Genomic DNA, 18,324 nt, shown 5'->3' with positions numbered 1-18,324 from the left:
GGGGGGAGAGAGGGAGACAGGCTCCAGGCTCCGAGCTGTCAGCACAGAGCCCGACGTGGGGCTAGAACTCACAAACCGTGAGATCATGGCCTGAGCTGAAGTCGGATGCTCAACCAACTGAGCCACCCAGGTGCCCCTTCCTTATTTAAATATTTTTTAAAAATCATAGGATATTAGGAGATCTTGGACTCCGAGCAAAGCCAATGGATCCTCAGACACTGTTCTTTCACTGCTACCCCAAGTCCCACTGCAGAAGCAGCAAACTGGGTTTAAACTAGTTTGGGGTTTGTTGCTTGTTCATCCTGTGCCTCCCCAGAAAGAATAAAGAGCAGAGGCCCAAGATACTTGCAAAAAAATAAAAAGATTCATATAATGACTGAATGTGTCAAATTTTATCTTAGTGAATTCTTTGCCAGGATATGGGAGTAATAGGGTGCCTAGAAGATGCTCTAAAAATAAAGAGCAGAAGTAAAGCATTACAAAGACAACAGGGTTCAGGAAAACACATCTAGTCTGTAAATGGTTCACATCAACACGCTTCTGTTTTTATAAAGAGCTTTAACTGCACTTGAAAGAAATGAAAACTTGGGAGTTGAACCAAAGAGTACCATCTATCTGCTCTCCTTCAGAGCAGAAGAGTCACACAGCAGAATTCCAAACAAACTGAGCGTCACTGGAGACCAGTCTGATGACTACTCTATCCTATTTACTTGTTCAATAGTTGCCATGACAAAATGGCCACACCTAGGCTTTTGGATCAAGAACATGGAATTCTCTGATCCCAAATGTCTGTGATGCATGTCACCACTGCCTGTCTTCCTGTAAATTAGAAAGAAAGAAAGAAAGAAAGAAAGAAAGAAAGAAAGAAAGAGGAAGGAAAAGAAAAAGAAAAAAGGAAGGAAGGAAAAGAAAGAAAGAAAGAAAGAAAGAAAGAAAAGAAAGAAAGAAAGAAAGAAAGAAAGAAAAGAAAATGCAGTGAATAAGCAAGTAAACACAGGAAATCAATTTCACCTTCCCAACAGGATGGGGGCAACCCCATATACTGACAGCAAAGGCCGGGCACAGGCCAGCTGAAGAAGGGGGCCTTGAAAGGCTTTAGCTGTATAATCAAAATATTCCTTGTACGGCAACAGGAATTTCCTTGGTGTGCATATGTGTTCTAATTATATTTAACTAAACACGGCTAGGGAGAAAACCACCACCACCTTCCAGTGCATGAAGAAATGCATCAGCCACAGGCATCATGTGCCTAAAGTGCCAGTCATTTCAAAACAGATTGTATTTTCTTCTCCAAACCTGAAGCCTGCCTCTTCACTGAGGTTTGGCCTTTATAAAACCCCGGGGAGTCGGTGCAAAGCTCTCTCTGCCTGAATCGGCCCCTTAGATTGGGGGCATTTAGGCCTCTGTGCTTCCCTCTAGAGCACCCGCTCTGGTCTCAAACCCATAGATCAATGCAAGAACTGATGCAAAACCTTGCACATCAAGTCCTTTCCAACAGACACATATTAATGGTACGATGCACACTATGTTCTTTGCCATTAGGTTTGGGGTTCCTGGTTTGCTGCTAATGGGAGTCAGTTGTACTGATGAGAGGCCTTGGCTGGTCTCTGGCGATGATGCCCCCACGAAGGCAGAGTTAGTTCGCGCAGCCAAGGAGGGATCTGATTCTGAGAGTGTTGTTTTGGCTCACTCAGATTTGAAAGTAAGAGTGTGAAGAAAGAAATGGGTGGAGTCACCCCCAATGGGGACCATGCACTGCCCTCAACCTCAGCTCAGTTCTGTTGCTGATGTGACCATGGCCACAAGCTGCCAAATGCTGCTTCCCTCTGCTTGTTAAAGAGCCAGGCACCCATATGATTTACCGAGTAGAGCTCATTCAGGACCTTCATCAAATCATCTTGGAGCTGCTGGCCGACTTCTTTACTCTGCAAGGAAAGAGGAATGAAGGTTAATAGGGAAATAGAAGGAGGGTGGAGGGGGCGACAAAGGCAAGAGCAACACTGGCTCTACAACTAACACAGACTCAATTAAGGCCCATTATTTAATCCAGCAAATCAGATAACCACTCCGATCCGACCCAATTACGGTCAGATTACTCAAAGAGTTTTAAAAAAATGAAATGCGCCCCTTCTATAGCCTAGCTAAGGCAATCATGTGGAGGCCAAGTGGGTAGAGGCTTTGATTTTTCGATTGGTCTCCAAAGGGCAGGCCTAAAAGCCACCTCCTAACTAGCAACTATTGTTTCTCTGAGACTTGCAGTTGAGCCTTCCTGAGAATCAAGACTTCCTGGATGCAAGTCAGATATGAAATAGGATGAGAGAGAAAGAAGCATATAAACATCCAAGGACTTCAAAGTACCTGACTAAAGACCTCCCAGCAGGAAGGGGTTATTTGTCTTATTTGATTTACTTCTACCCCAACCCCCCAGGGCAGTAGTACCCCAATAATGACTCTGGTGTGCAGATTAGCTAACGCTCCTCAATCCTGATAATGGATGTTAAGGGGTCTCCAACCGGCCAATCCTAAGTGGCAGTGGCTCTTGGGTTCTTTGCTGCTGCCATTGAGGGCTGGCATCTCACCACCCAGATGGAATAGCAGAAATAAGGAAGAATGAAGAAGCAGGAAGGAAAAAAGAGCCACGCCTTCTATACTGAGTGGTTTTTTTTTTTGGTTTTGTTTTTGGTTTTTTTTTTGCCGAGCCCAAGGGAGCAGGGGCTAAAACACTGATTGGCATCACTGGGTCATGAGGGGAAGCCCTCATTTTATCTTCTGCCAGCTCTATTTCTTTCCTACAAATCAGATACCAACAGTGACCTTCTAACAAAAGGAAGAATACTACCCATGGCACCGCTCAGCTCCCGGGCAAAGAAAGGAAGAGTTCTTGCATGTCAGAAACATAGTCCTTTATGATCTTGCTTTTTCAAGATGTATGATTATAAAACCATTTTTTTCCTGATTACAAAAGGAGTATATGTATTGTAATTAATAAGAACACTGGAAAAACAAAAAATACACACACACAAAAGAAAACTGTAGAAAACATCAAAAAAGAAAAAGTAACTTAATTCCTACCACTAAGAAATCACCCCTCTAGACTTTATTTTTCAAATCTTTTTGGTATGATTTTCGTGAAATGGGGGTTGCATTATACACACTGGAACTTAACTTATTCACTTAAATAAATGTTATAAATAGTTCCCTACGTGTTATTCTTCCAGAAAATTATAAAAGATTATATTGACGTAGCTCCTATTCTTGGACATTTACTTTGCTTATAAATTTTTATGATAAAACACACTGTATTCAGTTACTTTGTGCATAAGCTTTGCGCACACCTTTCATTATTTTCTCCTAGAAGTAACATTGCTGAGTCGAAGACTACTCATTGATGCACCAGAAGCACATGTGCATGTTGCTTCACTTTTTTCCTCTTGACAAGTTGACATGATGTCCTGTTGTGATTGGCAGTCCTTTTGATCGTAATGAGCCATTTTCATTTCTCTTTAATGCTTTGCCATTTTCTACGAAGGAATTAATTATGGAATATAACATGTGTGACCTTTGTGGCGGCTACACCGGACTCATTACACCTGGCTGTGTGGAAATGGGCGGAAGGAGCCCTGAATGAGCAATCACAAGATTCCCCTACTCCTGGCTCCTCCACCATCAAGAAGATAACTTTGAACAACACGATTAATCTCTCTCTGGGCCTCTCTTTTCCTTTCCATAAAATGAAAGGCTAACACATCCTTAAGGCCCTTCCTAACCTCTGCCATTCTATGATTCTTCACGATCTTTTGCCTGGCTTCTTGAGTCCACGTTAGATTCAACCATTGCCCACTTCAGGGTATGGTTGGTTGGCTTCATTCCGCACAGTAGGAGATGGTGAGCGAGTTCCCCTTCGGGACTGAGACGCTCTACAAAATGGATGGCTTCGGGCGTATCTTGCCAGTCTTAAATTTACCATTCCCAAATGTCTCTCATTCAATGCCCTCAACCACTGGAAGAAGCCACAAGAGGAAATGCCTTTCATCTAGAATCTCACATACCAGCCTCTCCTTCCCATCATGAAGGGAGCTGAGCTCCGCTGAAGCAGCAGAGATCCAAGGAGGTGAAGTGAGGCAAAATGACTCACCAACCAGCCCCAGAGTCAGCAACAAGGCCAGGAAGTGACCACGAGTATCACTTCCAAACACCCTGCCCTCTGGCCTCCAAGCCAACTCCCTTGTCAGCCACCCATCCTCCCTTACTGCCTCCTTGTGTTTAAATGGTAGAGGTTCCTGGAGAAAGCTCCCATTCCTCTACCCTGTTGCTCGCCCATGACTTAAATAACTTAGCCGCAGGAGGAGGGGGGGAGGGGAAGGGAGGAGGGGACAAAAGCATAACCAATAAAAAAGCAATTAAGCCCAGGCAGATGTTTCCTTTCGTGTACCGATTAGTTGGAAAAGGACCGACTCAACTATTATCCCTGTTTATTTGAACAGGCTGCCGAAGCGGATTCTGACTTACGGCTCCCTGTGGCTGAGGGCTGGGCTGGGAACACACGTGAAGCTAGCCCAGTCAAAGTGTCCAAGAGAGCCCCTGGCAATCAGGAACAATTCTGACACAAGTAGAGAGTCAGGAACTAGCCAGTGCTTCCCTCTCCTCTCTCGGATGCTCAAAGGCCACCCATTCTCTGTTTCGGAAACCTTCACTGTGTGCCTCTGGGGACAGCGTGGGGACAGCGTGGCCCCAGCGTGCCAGGAAGGGCTTCCGTGCTGGCCGGCCACTGTGGAAGGGTTGTAGCTGGGAAGCTACAAGGGGGCCCCACCCAAAGACAAAAGGGACATTTAATCCTGGGAACAACAAAACCTGATGAGAATGAAGTCTGCAGGGCTCTTCCGTTCCCTCCTAAAAACATGCAACGGGTTTCTAGGCAGGGAAGAAAAAGAGACTTTACAGAGCAGTCTTTGTGCCCTATCACACAGCCTGCATCTCTTTTCTTTAAAATTTCTTGGAAGAGAATGAGTCATCTAAACATTGCAGGAAACCAAATAGAAGTCGAGGGGAAAAATTACTTTGGGCAAAGTTTTTCTCTTAAATGTTTGCATAGTAATCTTTGCCTGGAAAAAAAATAAGATGCCTAAATTTAGAATAGAGATGTGGCACAGTTAACAATGCGGGTTCCATGGGATAGGAAGTGCAATGGTGTCTTAGGCGGGGATCTTTTATTTTGAAACTCACCACAACTGCGCCAGCCAGAGCGTGTTTCCCGGGGCCCCCACTCTGCCTGCTGCTGGGGTGGAGCTGATCCGGAAGGCAGTGAGATTGCTACAGCTCCTGCCAGCTGTGCATTTACAAAATGGGCAGGGAATCCTCCTTTTCCAACAGAGAACAGCACTGGATGACACAAACGAAACGCACAGCCGCATTTCCCCAAGACTGGAATCTTCCAAAGCCACCTCACTCAAAGAAAGGGGACAGCGGCAGAAATGCAAAGGAACAAGAAAGAGGCTACTCGGTCTTGGGCTGCCTGACGCTAAGGCTGGTCACTCTTCTTTGGATGGATGCATCTCCTGAGCTTGGATGGCTTTGTCTATTAGCATTTCCCAAAGAATGCACAGGATGAAAGGGCTTTCAAACTGGTCCTCATCCCGGGAGATTACCTCTTACCTTGTCTGTAGCTGTTTTGCTTCGCAAATAGTGGGGTGGGTGGGCCATTGTTCGTGGCCTATTCCATCTATTCTACATCTACACCACAAAGCCGTATTATTTGACAGGCACAAAATCACCCCGTTTGTATGAAAGAAAAAAAGAGGAAGGCATGCCTCTGCCATGTGGTGAGAGCTAATTTCGGCCCCATCCCAAGGCTTAGCCTGTCAGCAGGTAGAAACAGTAGGGTCATTTAGCTCTCTGCCGATTAGCCCGTGTCAGCAGTTTTCCAAAAAAGAATCCAATTTTCAAGGGCACGTATCTCCCTTCGCCAGTGCTGGCACCCCCACCCCCAAAGACATTTCTGAGGCCAACCGTTAAAAGATCCAGTTTAAAACTGAATTTACATTCACGGGTTTCAGAGGAAAGGGACATGAACCCTATACAAAGCTCTGGCAGCAGGAGGAGTGCCACCAGATGCACAGTGACAGTTTCAGGGGCACTCGTTCGGCACTTCAAAGAGGCCAAGTTTCATGGGCTGGAGCTTCGCCTGAAATGCTATCGGTGGGGAGGACAGGGGTAAAAGGAGTGGGTGTTTGGCAGTGGGTCCGGTGGCAGGGGACGGTGGACACTGTCTGGCCTCTCCCCTACCCACCTCAGCCCATCTAAACAAGTGGTGCCGTGTGAAGTTGTGGGCGAGGGAGGGTGGTGATCCCGGAGGTGAGAGCTCAGAAATGATGTCTAGATTTCTCCCCCGGCCGCAACACTTGTGTATATGCAGAGGGACTCTTTGTACTCGGCATGCGCTCATTAAGATACCACGCGAGGGCTCCAGGAAGGCTGTGCTCCAGTTACGACTTAATACTCTGGGGAGCCCAAGGTAGTATAAAATACAAAATATATTGAATTGCAGAACTTTTACAGAGAGGTAGGCTGGGAGCTGGCATACGAGGGACACTTAAAGTGCTTTTGCCTTCTAAAGACAGGGTAGACCGGGATTTCAAAATGCACATTTTTAAAGTTGCAATCCAGTACATCATAGTGTGTCTACAATAAAAGTACTTATTATGCGCAGTGCACTCTGCTCATGCCTACTCTTTTCTCTTCTCTCCTGTTTTTTGGTTTTTTTTTTTTTTACGTTAGTCATAACTCACTAAGTGCAGTTTACAACTCATTAATGAATCTTTATACACAGGTTTAAAATGACTGGGTACGCTGTAATTGTAGAATTAATAAAGAAAATAGTGGGTCAGGGACTGGAGCCCACCAACCAAGACAAGCACTAAATGACTCGCCCTCTCAAGGTGGCCGATCGGGTGTCGGGAAGCAAGTTCAATTCCTAGATCTTGGCGAGGGGGAAATGCTGGATTTCAAGGAGTGAGCAATAAAGAGTCTGTTGGCAAAATATTTAGAGAAGGCCTATTATGTGTGAAGCACTTGTGGTTTGACTGGGAATACGGCAGTATACAAAACAGTTTAAAATTTACAATCCACTGAGAAAGATGGACATTAATCTCATGTCAGATTACCATAACTATCAGAACACAATTCTTGCAGTCTCAAAGGCATTATTAGAAATGGAATTTCTTAAGCCAGTTTTCTATTCAAGATCAGTATTTTTTTTCTATCTCAGCAAAGAGGTTTCCGCACTTCAACCTAACCTCAGAGCAAGCTAGATGATCTAGCGTGCCAGAGCAGAATCCGACTTCAAAAAAAAAAAAAAATCTAGCTATTATACAGCATATCCCTTTTCTTTGAATTTGCCTTTCTAAGTGATAATAGATATTTCAGGTTATAATGACATTGCTTCATTATAAGTGACTCCCAAAGTGGGCACATTCCACTTTCAAAGAATCTCTTGAGCTTGTCAGCACCTGTAAAAACCAATCTCACCAGTGGCTCCTTCACTTCGAAGTGAACGGGTCTGGTTAAGCGCTCCCAGTGACGAGAGTCATAACTTAGAAGAAAATGTCCGAAACCTGATAGTCTGAGACTCAATACCTGTCTCCGAATTCGCCTTCTAACACAACTGGTTTCTCAATTAGATTCTCGTTTAATTATCTGGATTACTTAGACTAAACAACAACAAAAACTAGATTACAATTTTTGAAGCACCTCTCTGTCTCCCGTGGTGCCTGGCCCACTGCTTTGTGTATAGGAGACATGAAGTAACAAGCCGTTGAATCAATTAGATCAAGTTTTAGCTTAAACGCTGTGCTTTCACATAACAACAAGAAAAAAATACACAGTTGCCTTCTCTTCATGCAGATTATTAAAAGCGGAAACATCAGAAGTTGCCCACATATGCTCCCTCACAGTTGAGCGCAAAAAAGGTGAAATGGCTTTTCCAGGATCACACAGCTGTTTGGTATCCTGTCTAGGACCACATGCCATACTGGAAGAGGGTGAAGAAACATGCAGGCTCTGGGTGGGGCGGGATTTGAATCCTTCCACTACGTGATCGCATGACCTTGGGTAAACTACAACTGCCCCGTGCCTTAGTTTCCACATCTGCAAAACAGGGTAATAATGAGATAATCCAGGTAAAGTCCTTCAAACAGAACCTAGCACTTAGGATGCTCAAGAAATGTGAGCTCTTCTTATATTAGAATCCAGTCCTCTTAACACAGACTTGAGCGATCTTGCTACCGCCCTGTGCTCCTTATGTGTCCTCGGAACACATTAATGATCATGATGTGTGGAACTGGGAAGGTCCCGGAAGCTAATCCCCAGGCAGGGATGCAGCTAAATCTCTCAGATGGAAGAGCTCTAGCAACATACAGCGAAGAAGAATCTTTGCTTTTCCTTATGCCTGCTGCCGCGCCATCTATTCTCCGTGGTGTCAGTAAGAACCAAGGTAACAATGACTCTGAGAAATATGCAGTTTTCCTGAGAAGGGAACAAAGAGGTGTTGAGCCAAAAGGAGGAAATTGGGGGAGGGGGGGAGGGGGGTAGAGAGGTGGTATAGAAGGAAAATAAGGAGGATAGAATTACTTTTTATCCCTTCAGGAAGATTAAAGAGAAAAAATCCTTCTCAACTGTGCAACTGGGACTTCGTTCAATTGGGGTCATAAATTAAATGTCGGGAGGTAGGAGCCCCCTACCGCCTGGGTCAGCAAAGTCAAAGACTGCCCATTACCAAGTTCTGGTTCAATGAAATCCAGGGGCTTTCTCCTCCAGGGCACTTGTTTCTGAAAGCCATTTCCTTAAGGTTTTTCCAGAAGTTCTGCAATGTCTGACTAGTCAGACTTAATAACCACAGTAATGCTAGTGGCCCTGGGAGAAAATCCATTCCTTGGCATGACCGTGAACTCTGCAGATTCAGTTCCTACCTTCCACGGATGCTCGCTCTGCTCTGTTGCAAGTAACCAGAACCTCTTGCCATGGAAACACCTAATTCAGATAAGACTGACTCCCACTGGACTGGGGCAGAGTCATGGGATGGGGCTGGGGGCCAGGAAGAGGCTGGAGGCCCTCTGCTCTCCCAAGATCTCAGATGGCACAGAATAAAACACAGTCCTGTAACAACTTGAATGTTCCCCTATGGCTGTTTCTATCTCTTACAATGACCGATTATAATACTAAGAAAATAAGCTGAAGGCAACATCCTTTAAAAGGAAAGAGACAACTAAGTCTGAGGCTTCATTTCTTAAATCACCACTGTGAGCCTTTTCTTGGCAAATTTCCATCTTTAACTCTTCTGGATAATGATTTTAGCAGAAGTGTAATAATTGTCTTCAGGCTCTGATCTCTAGTGCCAAAGCATTTCTTGAGGTCATATTGAAGATCTCCCAGGCAGGACACTAAAGTCATAGAAATGGTGTCTAGGTAACTGTGGTGCCCTGGGTAGGCCAGGACACAGGGGACAAAAGACACAAAGGCAAACAGGCAACATGAGAGCACAAATCTCTCAGCAACTGTAAAATGAACGCGGGAGAAAAAACAATCAATGGCTTGGAACTGGGCAAGAAGCAGCGGTGGGGGGTGGTGGTGGTGGGGGGAGCCAGAATGATAAGGTGCTTGCAAGCATATGCCCTCCCACAATAAGGAATTCCAGGAGCTGGGGGATGGGAAGAATGCCTGTGTGGCTCCCAGATGGCTGGGAAAAGGTTGGGAGAACAGGAGTTAATAGAGCTCATTTGAAAGTTGGCAGCGTGAACACCGAGAGGAGGGCGGCCTGGTAGGAAGTAAAAGAGTCAGCAGCACCCGTACAGGAAATGCCTGGGGCACTGGAAAAATCGCTGATTAAATGCTTTAAGAAAGGGGAACCCAGAGGCAAAGTCAATTCGTTGAAGGATCTGTGTAGTTTTAGTACTTTGGAGATGCCATAGAATCCCACTGTTGAGAGAGAAGAACCTCCAGGGGGTTCATTTAAGGGAGAGACCATTTTCTCGACACTGCAGGTGCCAGAGCTGTACCCAAGGGTTGCATTAAATCAACTCTAGGAGACTAAGTAGAGCTCCCTATTGGCACAGCGTTAGAATGCATTTCCTTGGGGCTGGGTGCAGGCCTGGACTGGCCAACTTTCTTCGGACACTGAGGTGGTGTGCAAACTCTTGTCTCTGTCAGCACTCAGTCCACGTTGCCACTCCCATCAGGCATGTTCCGCAGACAGTTAAAAAAAAACCTATACCCTTGGAGGAGGGCACCTTCCCTCTCGCCAGTACCTCATTCCTGATGAAAAATCACTGAATTGTGAGAAGGAAAATGTCCAGAGTTTGAAATTGGCAATTTCCAATCTCCAGCTCTGATTTTTCGCCTAAGTGCTTCGATTTTTCCTCTTTGATTCAGGCTTTATAAAATGTTCCAGGTACACTTGAGAAGCATGTGTATCTGTCTGCAGTTAGGCACAGTGCCCATATAGGTCACTCAGGCAAAGTTTGCTAGCTGTTTTTTCAAATCTCTGTATCTTTACTTAATTTATTTTGGTCTAATTGGTTAATCATTCATCAAGACAGGTGAACTAAATCTCCCACTGGGATTGATGATTTATCTGTTCCTTCTTTTTATTCTGTTCATTTTTGACTTATATATTTTAAGATTATGTTATTAAGTACATACCGTTTTCTGGTGAAAATGTCTACCATTATCTCTAATAATACTTTCCGAATTAAAATCCACTTGGTCTGATTTTAGGAGGGCTCTCTTTTCCCATCATTCTGCTTTAAATTTTTCTATAACCTTATACTTAAGGCATGTGTCTTCTCTTATAAGCAACATATAATTCAGTTTTGCTCAAAATCTCTTTGACGATCTTTTAATTTTACACGAGTCAATTTACCTTTACAATTAACTGATGTGTTTAAATCCACCAACTGGCTATATGCTATTTGTTCCACCTATCTCCAGAGCCTCCTTCCCTTATTTTTTATCTTCTTTTTCTTTTCCATTTTTAAAAATTCAGTGGAAGTCACCCTTCTGGTATATTCTATGTGTTTTGAGAAACCCACCACAATTAAAACACTGAACAGGTCCGTCATCCATCAAAAACAATCTCTAATGCTGTCCCTTCATAGTCAAAGTCCCTGCATCCCTAACCCCTGGAAGCCATTGCTGTTGTTCTAGATCCCAACAGTTTTGCCTTTACCAGAATCGTTCTTACCTTCTTTGGGGCCATTTCTTACTAACTGAATCTTCTCTTAGATTGGTAGCGGTGCTATTTCTATAGTGGTAACCCTAAATTACAATATACATATCCGTGACTTGTCAAAGTCTAATATAAATCAATACTCTTACTGCTTTTTGCACAATATTATTAAACCTATTTCCCCACCCACACCTACAGATAGATTCTATTGCTGTCATTTACACTAATTTTATATCTGCTTATCACCTCACCTGAAATTATTATTTTTTTAACAGTCAATATTCATTTAGGTGTACAATATTTCTTTTCCTGCATCTCAAGGCTTCTATCTGGGATCATTTTCTTTCTGCATAAAGAATAACATTTAGGGGCACTTGCATAAAGAATAACACTGGACTTCGGCTCAGGTCATGACCTCACGGTTCATGGGTTCAACGCCCGCATCAGGCTCTGTGCTGACAGCTCAGAGCTCAGAGCCTGCTTTGGATTCTGTGTCTCCCTCTCTCTCTGCCCCTCCCCTGCTCATGCTCTGTCTCTCTTTCTCTCAAAAATAAACATTAAAAAAAAAAAAATACCATTGAGTATTCCTTTTAGTCCAGGGCTGCTGGTGATGAATTCTCCAAGTTTTTACTTGCCTGAAAATGTCTAGTTCACTTTCATTTTTGGAAGACAGTTCTTTCAGCTTTTCATTCCATTGTCTCCTGTCTTCCACTATTTCTGCTGAGTGTCACCTGTCAACCTTGCTCCCTTGGAGGTAATGTGCCTTCTCCCCTCTCGAGCTGTGTTAAAGATTTAGATGGTCTCTGTCATGGTTCTCAGCAATTTTACTAGGATGCGCCTCCACTTTAATTTTCTTTGTGATTCTCCTACATGGGGCTCATAATGCTTCTTCAACCCGCAACTTGAAGTCTTTCTCTAGTTTGGGACAATTCACCGTCACTATCTCTTCAAACATTGTTTCTACCCATTCTCTTTGTTCTCTTCCTTCTGGAACTTCACGTGTATGCATGTTAGGCCCACTCACCATATCCCACAGGCCTCCTATGCTCTTTTTTTCATTTTCCATCCTTTTACCTCTCTAAACTTCAGTAGATACATTTTTTTCCAACATGTCTTTCAGTTCACTAATTCTTTATTCAGCTTTGTCTAATCTGTGTAATCCATGCATTGAGCTCTTTCTTTTAGTTACTTTATTTTTTTCAGTGCTAAAATCTGAGTCCTCCTTTTTTTAATAAAAATAAAATTCACATACTACAATTCACCATTTTAAAGTGTACAATTCAGTGGGTTTTGGTAGATCCATAAGGTTGTGCAATAATCACCACTATCTAATTCCAGAACCTTTCATCACCCTACAAAGAAATCTCATAACTGTTTAGTACTCACTCCCACCCCTCCACCCCCACCCCCAGCTGCTGGTAACCATGAATCTACCTTCTGTCTCTATGGGTTTTTCCCATTTTGGGTATTTCCTATCAATGGAAACATAGAACATGTGGCTGGCTTCTTTCACGTAGCATATTGTTTTTAAGGTCCATCCATGTTGTATCAGTACTTACTTCCTTTTTTGTGGCTGAGAAATATTCCATTGTATGGATATGCCACACTTGTTTAAATCCATTAATCATCTGATGAATATCTGGATTGTTTCCATTTTGGGGTTATTATAAATCATGCCACTATGAACATTCATGTACAAGGTTTTGTGTTGGCCTATTTTCAATTCTCTCAGGTATCTATGTAGGAAAATGGAATTGCTGGGTCATAGGGTAACTCCATGCTTAAGTTTTTGCGTAAGTCTTGTTTACATTTGTGGGGAACTGCCAAATTGTTTTCCATAGCATCTGCACCATTTTACAATCCCCCCAGCAATATCTGAGGGTTCCAATATCTCTATATTCTTGCCAACACTTGTTCTTTTCTTATTTTTCTTTAATTATAGCCATCCCAGTGAGTATGAAGTGGTATTTCATTGTGGTTTTGATTTGCAGTTCCCTAAGGACTAACAGTGTTCAGCATCTTTTCATGTGCTTGTTGGCCATTTGTACACCTTCTTCGGAGAAATGACTATGCAAGCCCTTTGCCTTTTGCAAAATTGGGTTGTTGGTCTTTCTGTTGTTGGGTTGTAAGAGTTTTTCATATATTCTGAATACTAGATCCTTATCAGATAGATGGTTTAAAAGTATTTTGATTCTTATTATACAGGTAGTCTTTTTTAATTTTTTGATAGTATCTTTTGAAGCACAGAAGTTTATAATTTTGATGAAGTTCAATTTATGTATTTTTTTCTTTTATTGCTTGTGTTTGGTGTCATGTCTAAGATAAGTTACCTAACCCCTTAAGGTCACAAAGATTTATGCCTATTTTCTGCTTTGGTGTCTTATCTAAGCAATGTTACCTAATCCAAGATGAAAGATTTATACCTGTTTTCTTCTAAAAGTTTAAGTTCTTACATTTACATCTTTGATCCATTTTAAGTTGTTTCTTTTTTATAATTTCCAATTTTTGTCATTTGATTTCATAAATGTATTAAACATAATTAATTTAAAGTTTGTCTGATAACCATTACAAGGATCTCCTGTGGGTATGTTGTTTTTCTTATAAGCACTGTATATATACAAAATGGTGAGTGAGAACTATTGGGCTTAGGGTGATAGTATCTTCCTCTAGAGAGGACTTAAATTTGCTTCTAGCTACTACTAGCCTAGATCACCTTAATCCAATTAGAGATTAAGATAATTTGAAGCTAGGCTTCAGTCCCTGTGAGACCCCTGAAGTCTATTTCTGGTTCACCCTCACTTCTAAACTGCATCCCTGTGGGGTCTAAAAGCTTGAAGAAGTCTACCAGCCTCCCAACCCCCCCGCCTCCCATCCTTGGTCCTACATTCCAGTTTTTGCCCTGTTAGCCCTACAAGGCTATTAAAAGCTCTGCTTGGCTTCTTAGCTCTCAGTGATCTTTTCTAGAATAGCAGATGCCTCCTGGGGATAAATGGCTCCAAAGGAGCAGAAGGTTGGTCTGAATTACCTAAGCTGCCATTTCTAGAAGTTCAATCCAAAGTCTGAATTTTGACGATAGAGATTATGTTATGGTTAAATGTTACCCTCCCCAGGTCCAGTGCAATGTTGGATACCTAATAAGTACTAAAATATGTTTTGTTTGAAAGAATGAATTGATATTGGTAAAAGAGAAGGATTATCATATTTATGTCTTAAAGTTATTCATTTCCCAAGACACGGTAACCAAAATATTCTGGTAAAACAAAAGAGAAGCAAGCCTGAGGTTTTCAATATGGTTCCTCATTACTTCCTTAGGGGCTTTTCAAAAACCACAGTCCATCAAAGGGCAGCAGGGGGCTGAATCTACCTAACATAAAGGGGATCTATGAAATTAGTTGTAGTGGTTGAGAATCCAGATTCAAATCTCAGGCATTCTCTGGTAACCCAGAGTCCACAAAATGGAGAAACCCCACACTAAGTTCTAAAAATGAGCACATATAACGGGCCATTTGGGGGTCTGAGGAAGGTTTGGGCATCTAGTTCCTGGGACATATGTGAAAATGTCAGCTTCACTAGCTATCCCAAATTCCTTAGCACCACACTGGCCTTTCCCTTGTGAAATCAGCATAAAAACAGAAAGAAGTAATCCCTAACTTCTAATTTTCTCTCCAATAAGTGGCCATAAGTTGATGACTTTTCCTTCATGATACGTCTGACAACTGTCTCCGTTTCAACACTCCTGGCATTGCTACCACATCGCAGGCCCTTATTCCCCTGCTCCTGGATTAGAGGCCCAGTCTTTCTGAAGAGCTGCTCTATTACATCATTTGCCTATGAATCAACCTTCCATGGTTCCCAAATGTTCTCCGAATGAAGTTCAAACTCCTTGGTTGGGCATCCAGGGCTCTTTTCAGCTTTGTTTCAGCTACTCTCTTCATAAATACTCTGATTTAGCCAAACTGTTACACTCACCACCTTCTGAAGAAGCCTCACTCATTCCTGGGCTCTCTTTTGTCTTGAAGTAGTTCCTTCCATGTGGAAGGTTCTTCCTCCCTGCTCTCCCCACACTCACAAATGCCTCCTTTTCCATCTCTAATTATGATCATTTTCATTCACTAAAAACCCAGCTCAAATGTCACCTCTCTACTTTCTGCATAGGAAGCATTTAGGACTGTCTGATACGGGGTAAATCTTCAATATATATATTTTTGAAAAATGAGTGTGTGTGGTTGCAGGGGGGGAGGGATAAAATTTTCAATCAATGATGATATGGAAATTGCATATCTATTTTCTTAAGTTTATTTATTTTGAGAGGGGGGAGGGGCAGAGAGAGAGAGAGAGAGGGAAAGAAGAATCCCGAGCAGGCTCCACTCTGCCATCATAGAGCCCAATGAGGGGCCTGAACTCACAGTGAGATCATAACCTGATCCCAAATCAAGAGTCAGACGCTTAACCAACTGAACTACCCAGACGCCCCTATTATTTTTAACTAAAATGTGCCCTACATCACACTATATGTAAAAAATGGTTTTATGGGGATGGCTTTGGACCATGATATGAAAGACAAAACTATGACTTTTAGAAGATGATACAATGGAATATCTTCAAGACCTTAGGGTAGGAAAGGCTTTCTTCAACGTGATAGAAAAAGCACTGACCATAAAAGAAAATGGGTTCAACCACAGTAAAATTAAGAACTTTTACTAACCAATAGAAAATATTTATAAAAATAGACAAGTCACAGTGTAAGAGAACATGTGCTTAACACATATAATCAGTAAGATAACTAACATTCAGGATCGGTACTTCACAAGAGAATATATCTACATGCTCAGTAAAAACAAGTAAAGGCCCTCACACTCATTAGTAATCAGAAAATGCACATTAAAGCCAATATGATAATAGCTTATATTAAAACAGTTAAAAATAAAACTACAGTTAAAATGAAAAATTTGACCATATTAAATGTTGGCAAGGCTGTAGAAAAATGAACTCCTCATACATTGTTGGTGGGGGTACAAATGACTAATATCGTTTCAGAAAACAGTTTGGCATGAAATCGTAAAGGAGATTTCACCCCGCAATTCCGCTACTAGGTATATTCCCTGGAAATCTGGCCATGTGTATGCCAGTGCGCACAGATGAGAATGTTCACAGTGGCATAGTTTGCTTTAGTCCCACACTCAAAACAACCCAAATGCCCACTGATAACAAAATTCACACTGATAAGTAAATTGTGGTGAATTAATAAATGGGCCCCTAAAGCAATGAAAAGAAACAAGGCAGAGCTAGATGCATCAGCGTGGGCGGAGCTCGCAAACCGTGGCAAACAGAAGCGGTGAGACTTGCAAAATTAAACCACGCTGTTTAGAGATGAATATCTAGAAGATGTAATTTAAGAAAAGCAAGGGAGTAATTATCACAAAATTAGGACAGTGGAGGAAACAGAGTTGTGACTGTAGGGAGTATTGCAAGGAGTCCAGAGGTGCTGATAAGGATCTCCGTACCTGCTTGTGTGAGTGGTTGCTTGTGTGTTTGTTTGCCTTATTATACATACATATTTTAAATACTTTTCAAGTTTTTGAAACTGAAAAAAAGAAGAGTTCCATGATTGACCGGTGACATCTATCACAAATGCAGGAATAAGGTTTTTGCATTGGTTCACAGGTCTTCTTGAACAACCGAGCTGGATATGAGCTCTTCCTCTACTGCCTGTACTATATTCTGTAGCAATTATTATCCGTGGAACACCGTCTATCTATTATTTATGGTACACTTATCATAGCCACATTGTCTTGATTAGAACTATTTATGCAAACATCTTCCCCCCTTTCAACTATAGCATAAGCTTCCGAAGGATCTGGACTGTATCGTGTAGCTAGTAATTAATAAAAATAGTCATTATAGCTTACCTTTACCTAGTGCTCACTGTGCACTAGCCATTTACAGGCATAACCGTACTTAATCTTGGTAATAACTCCATGTGTTATTATTATCTCCATTTCAGGGATGCTCAGGCTTAAAGAGGTTAAGCAATTTGTCCAAAGGGACAGCTATCAAATGCAAGAGTTAGAATTTGAACGCACAAACTCCTATTCAATGCTATTTTGTCTTCTCATCTTTTTAAAAAAATTTTTTTAATGTTTATTTACTTTTTGAGAGAGAGAGAGAGACAGAGCGCAAGAGGGGGAGGGGCAGAGAGAGGGAGACACAGAATCCGAAGCAGGCTCCAGGCTCCGAGCTGCCAGCACAGAGCCCGATGTGGGGCCCAAACCCACAAACTGAATCATGAGATCATGACCTGAGCCGAAGTCAGACGCCCAACCCGCTGAGCCACCCAGGCGCCCCTATCTTCTCCTCATCTTGTACAAGGCCTTGCATGCTGTAAACACCCAATAATTATTAATTGGGTGAAAACGAGAGAATGAAAGGCCATAAAGTTTCACAGCAAGGAAGAGAGGAACAGTACAAAAGCATGTTGAAATCTTCAGGTGTATACTACTGAAAAGGTTGAGACTCCATCTATTAAAAGGAGAATCATGTATGTAGGGCTATAAAAACGAGCTTCCAGGATACTCTGGTCATAGGGAGTGAGTCCAAAACTTAACCAGCTTCTAAATCCATTTGGCTGTATTTGGATAGCTGGCAGTTCAAAGGGCAAATGGCAAATGCACGTCTCATGAAGCACCCTGGCCGCGGTGCAAGTGGAACTGAGCCAGGGGTTACCGATCACCGCTCTCCCACTGATGTGGCGGCCTGGGTGGAAGCCTTCAATGGTCCATCTGTTCTCACTTTGGTCTTGGGACTTTAGGATGAATGGGACGAGGATAGTGGTGAATGACAAGGGTGAGCACTGTCTTGGGGGCACTGCCCTACAGAGTTCAGGCACCAATCTTCTTGGGGAGCCCCAAAGAAGGGAATAGAAAGAGGCGTTAAGACAATGGATGCTTTCAGGAGCTCCCTTAGTGCCCAGCAGAGAAAGGGGAAGCAGAGGGAAGGTTCAAACACCCAAGGGAGAGGAAGGCACTTTTTGATCCAATCCAAAAACAAGAACCATGATCAAAGAATCACTTGCCATAGCTGAAGAAAAAAGAAAGTGACAGTGGGCC

At 42.6% G+C, this 18,324-nt stretch overlaps 1 protein-coding gene across 7 annotated transcripts in view; it reads right to left on the bottom strand.

Annotated features, from left to right (window-relative positions):
- The window catches only part of SRGAP2 (SLIT-ROBO Rho GTPase activating protein 2), a 233,051-nt gene that overhangs the window by 76,685 nt on the left and 138,042 nt on the right, over window positions 1-18,324 (bottom strand). For all 7 annotated transcript variants that reach the window (XM_049634513.1, XM_049634515.1, XM_049634514.1 and 4 more), the window contains exon 5: window positions 1,863-1,925. In XM_049634513.1, the coding sequence (XP_049490470.1) occupies window positions 1,863-1,925 (63 nt within the window). The remainder of the gene's footprint in view (window positions 1-1,862; window positions 1,926-18,324) is intronic.

This window comes from Panthera uncia, chromosome F1 (assembly GCF_023721935.1).
Source record: "Panthera uncia isolate 11264 chromosome F1, Puncia_PCG_1.0, whole genome shotgun sequence".
Taxonomy (NCBI): domain Eukaryota; kingdom Metazoa; phylum Chordata; class Mammalia; order Carnivora; family Felidae; genus Panthera; species Panthera uncia.
The sequence above is the reverse complement of the archived record's forward strand: the minus strand, read 5'-3'. Positions and strand labels throughout refer to the sequence as shown.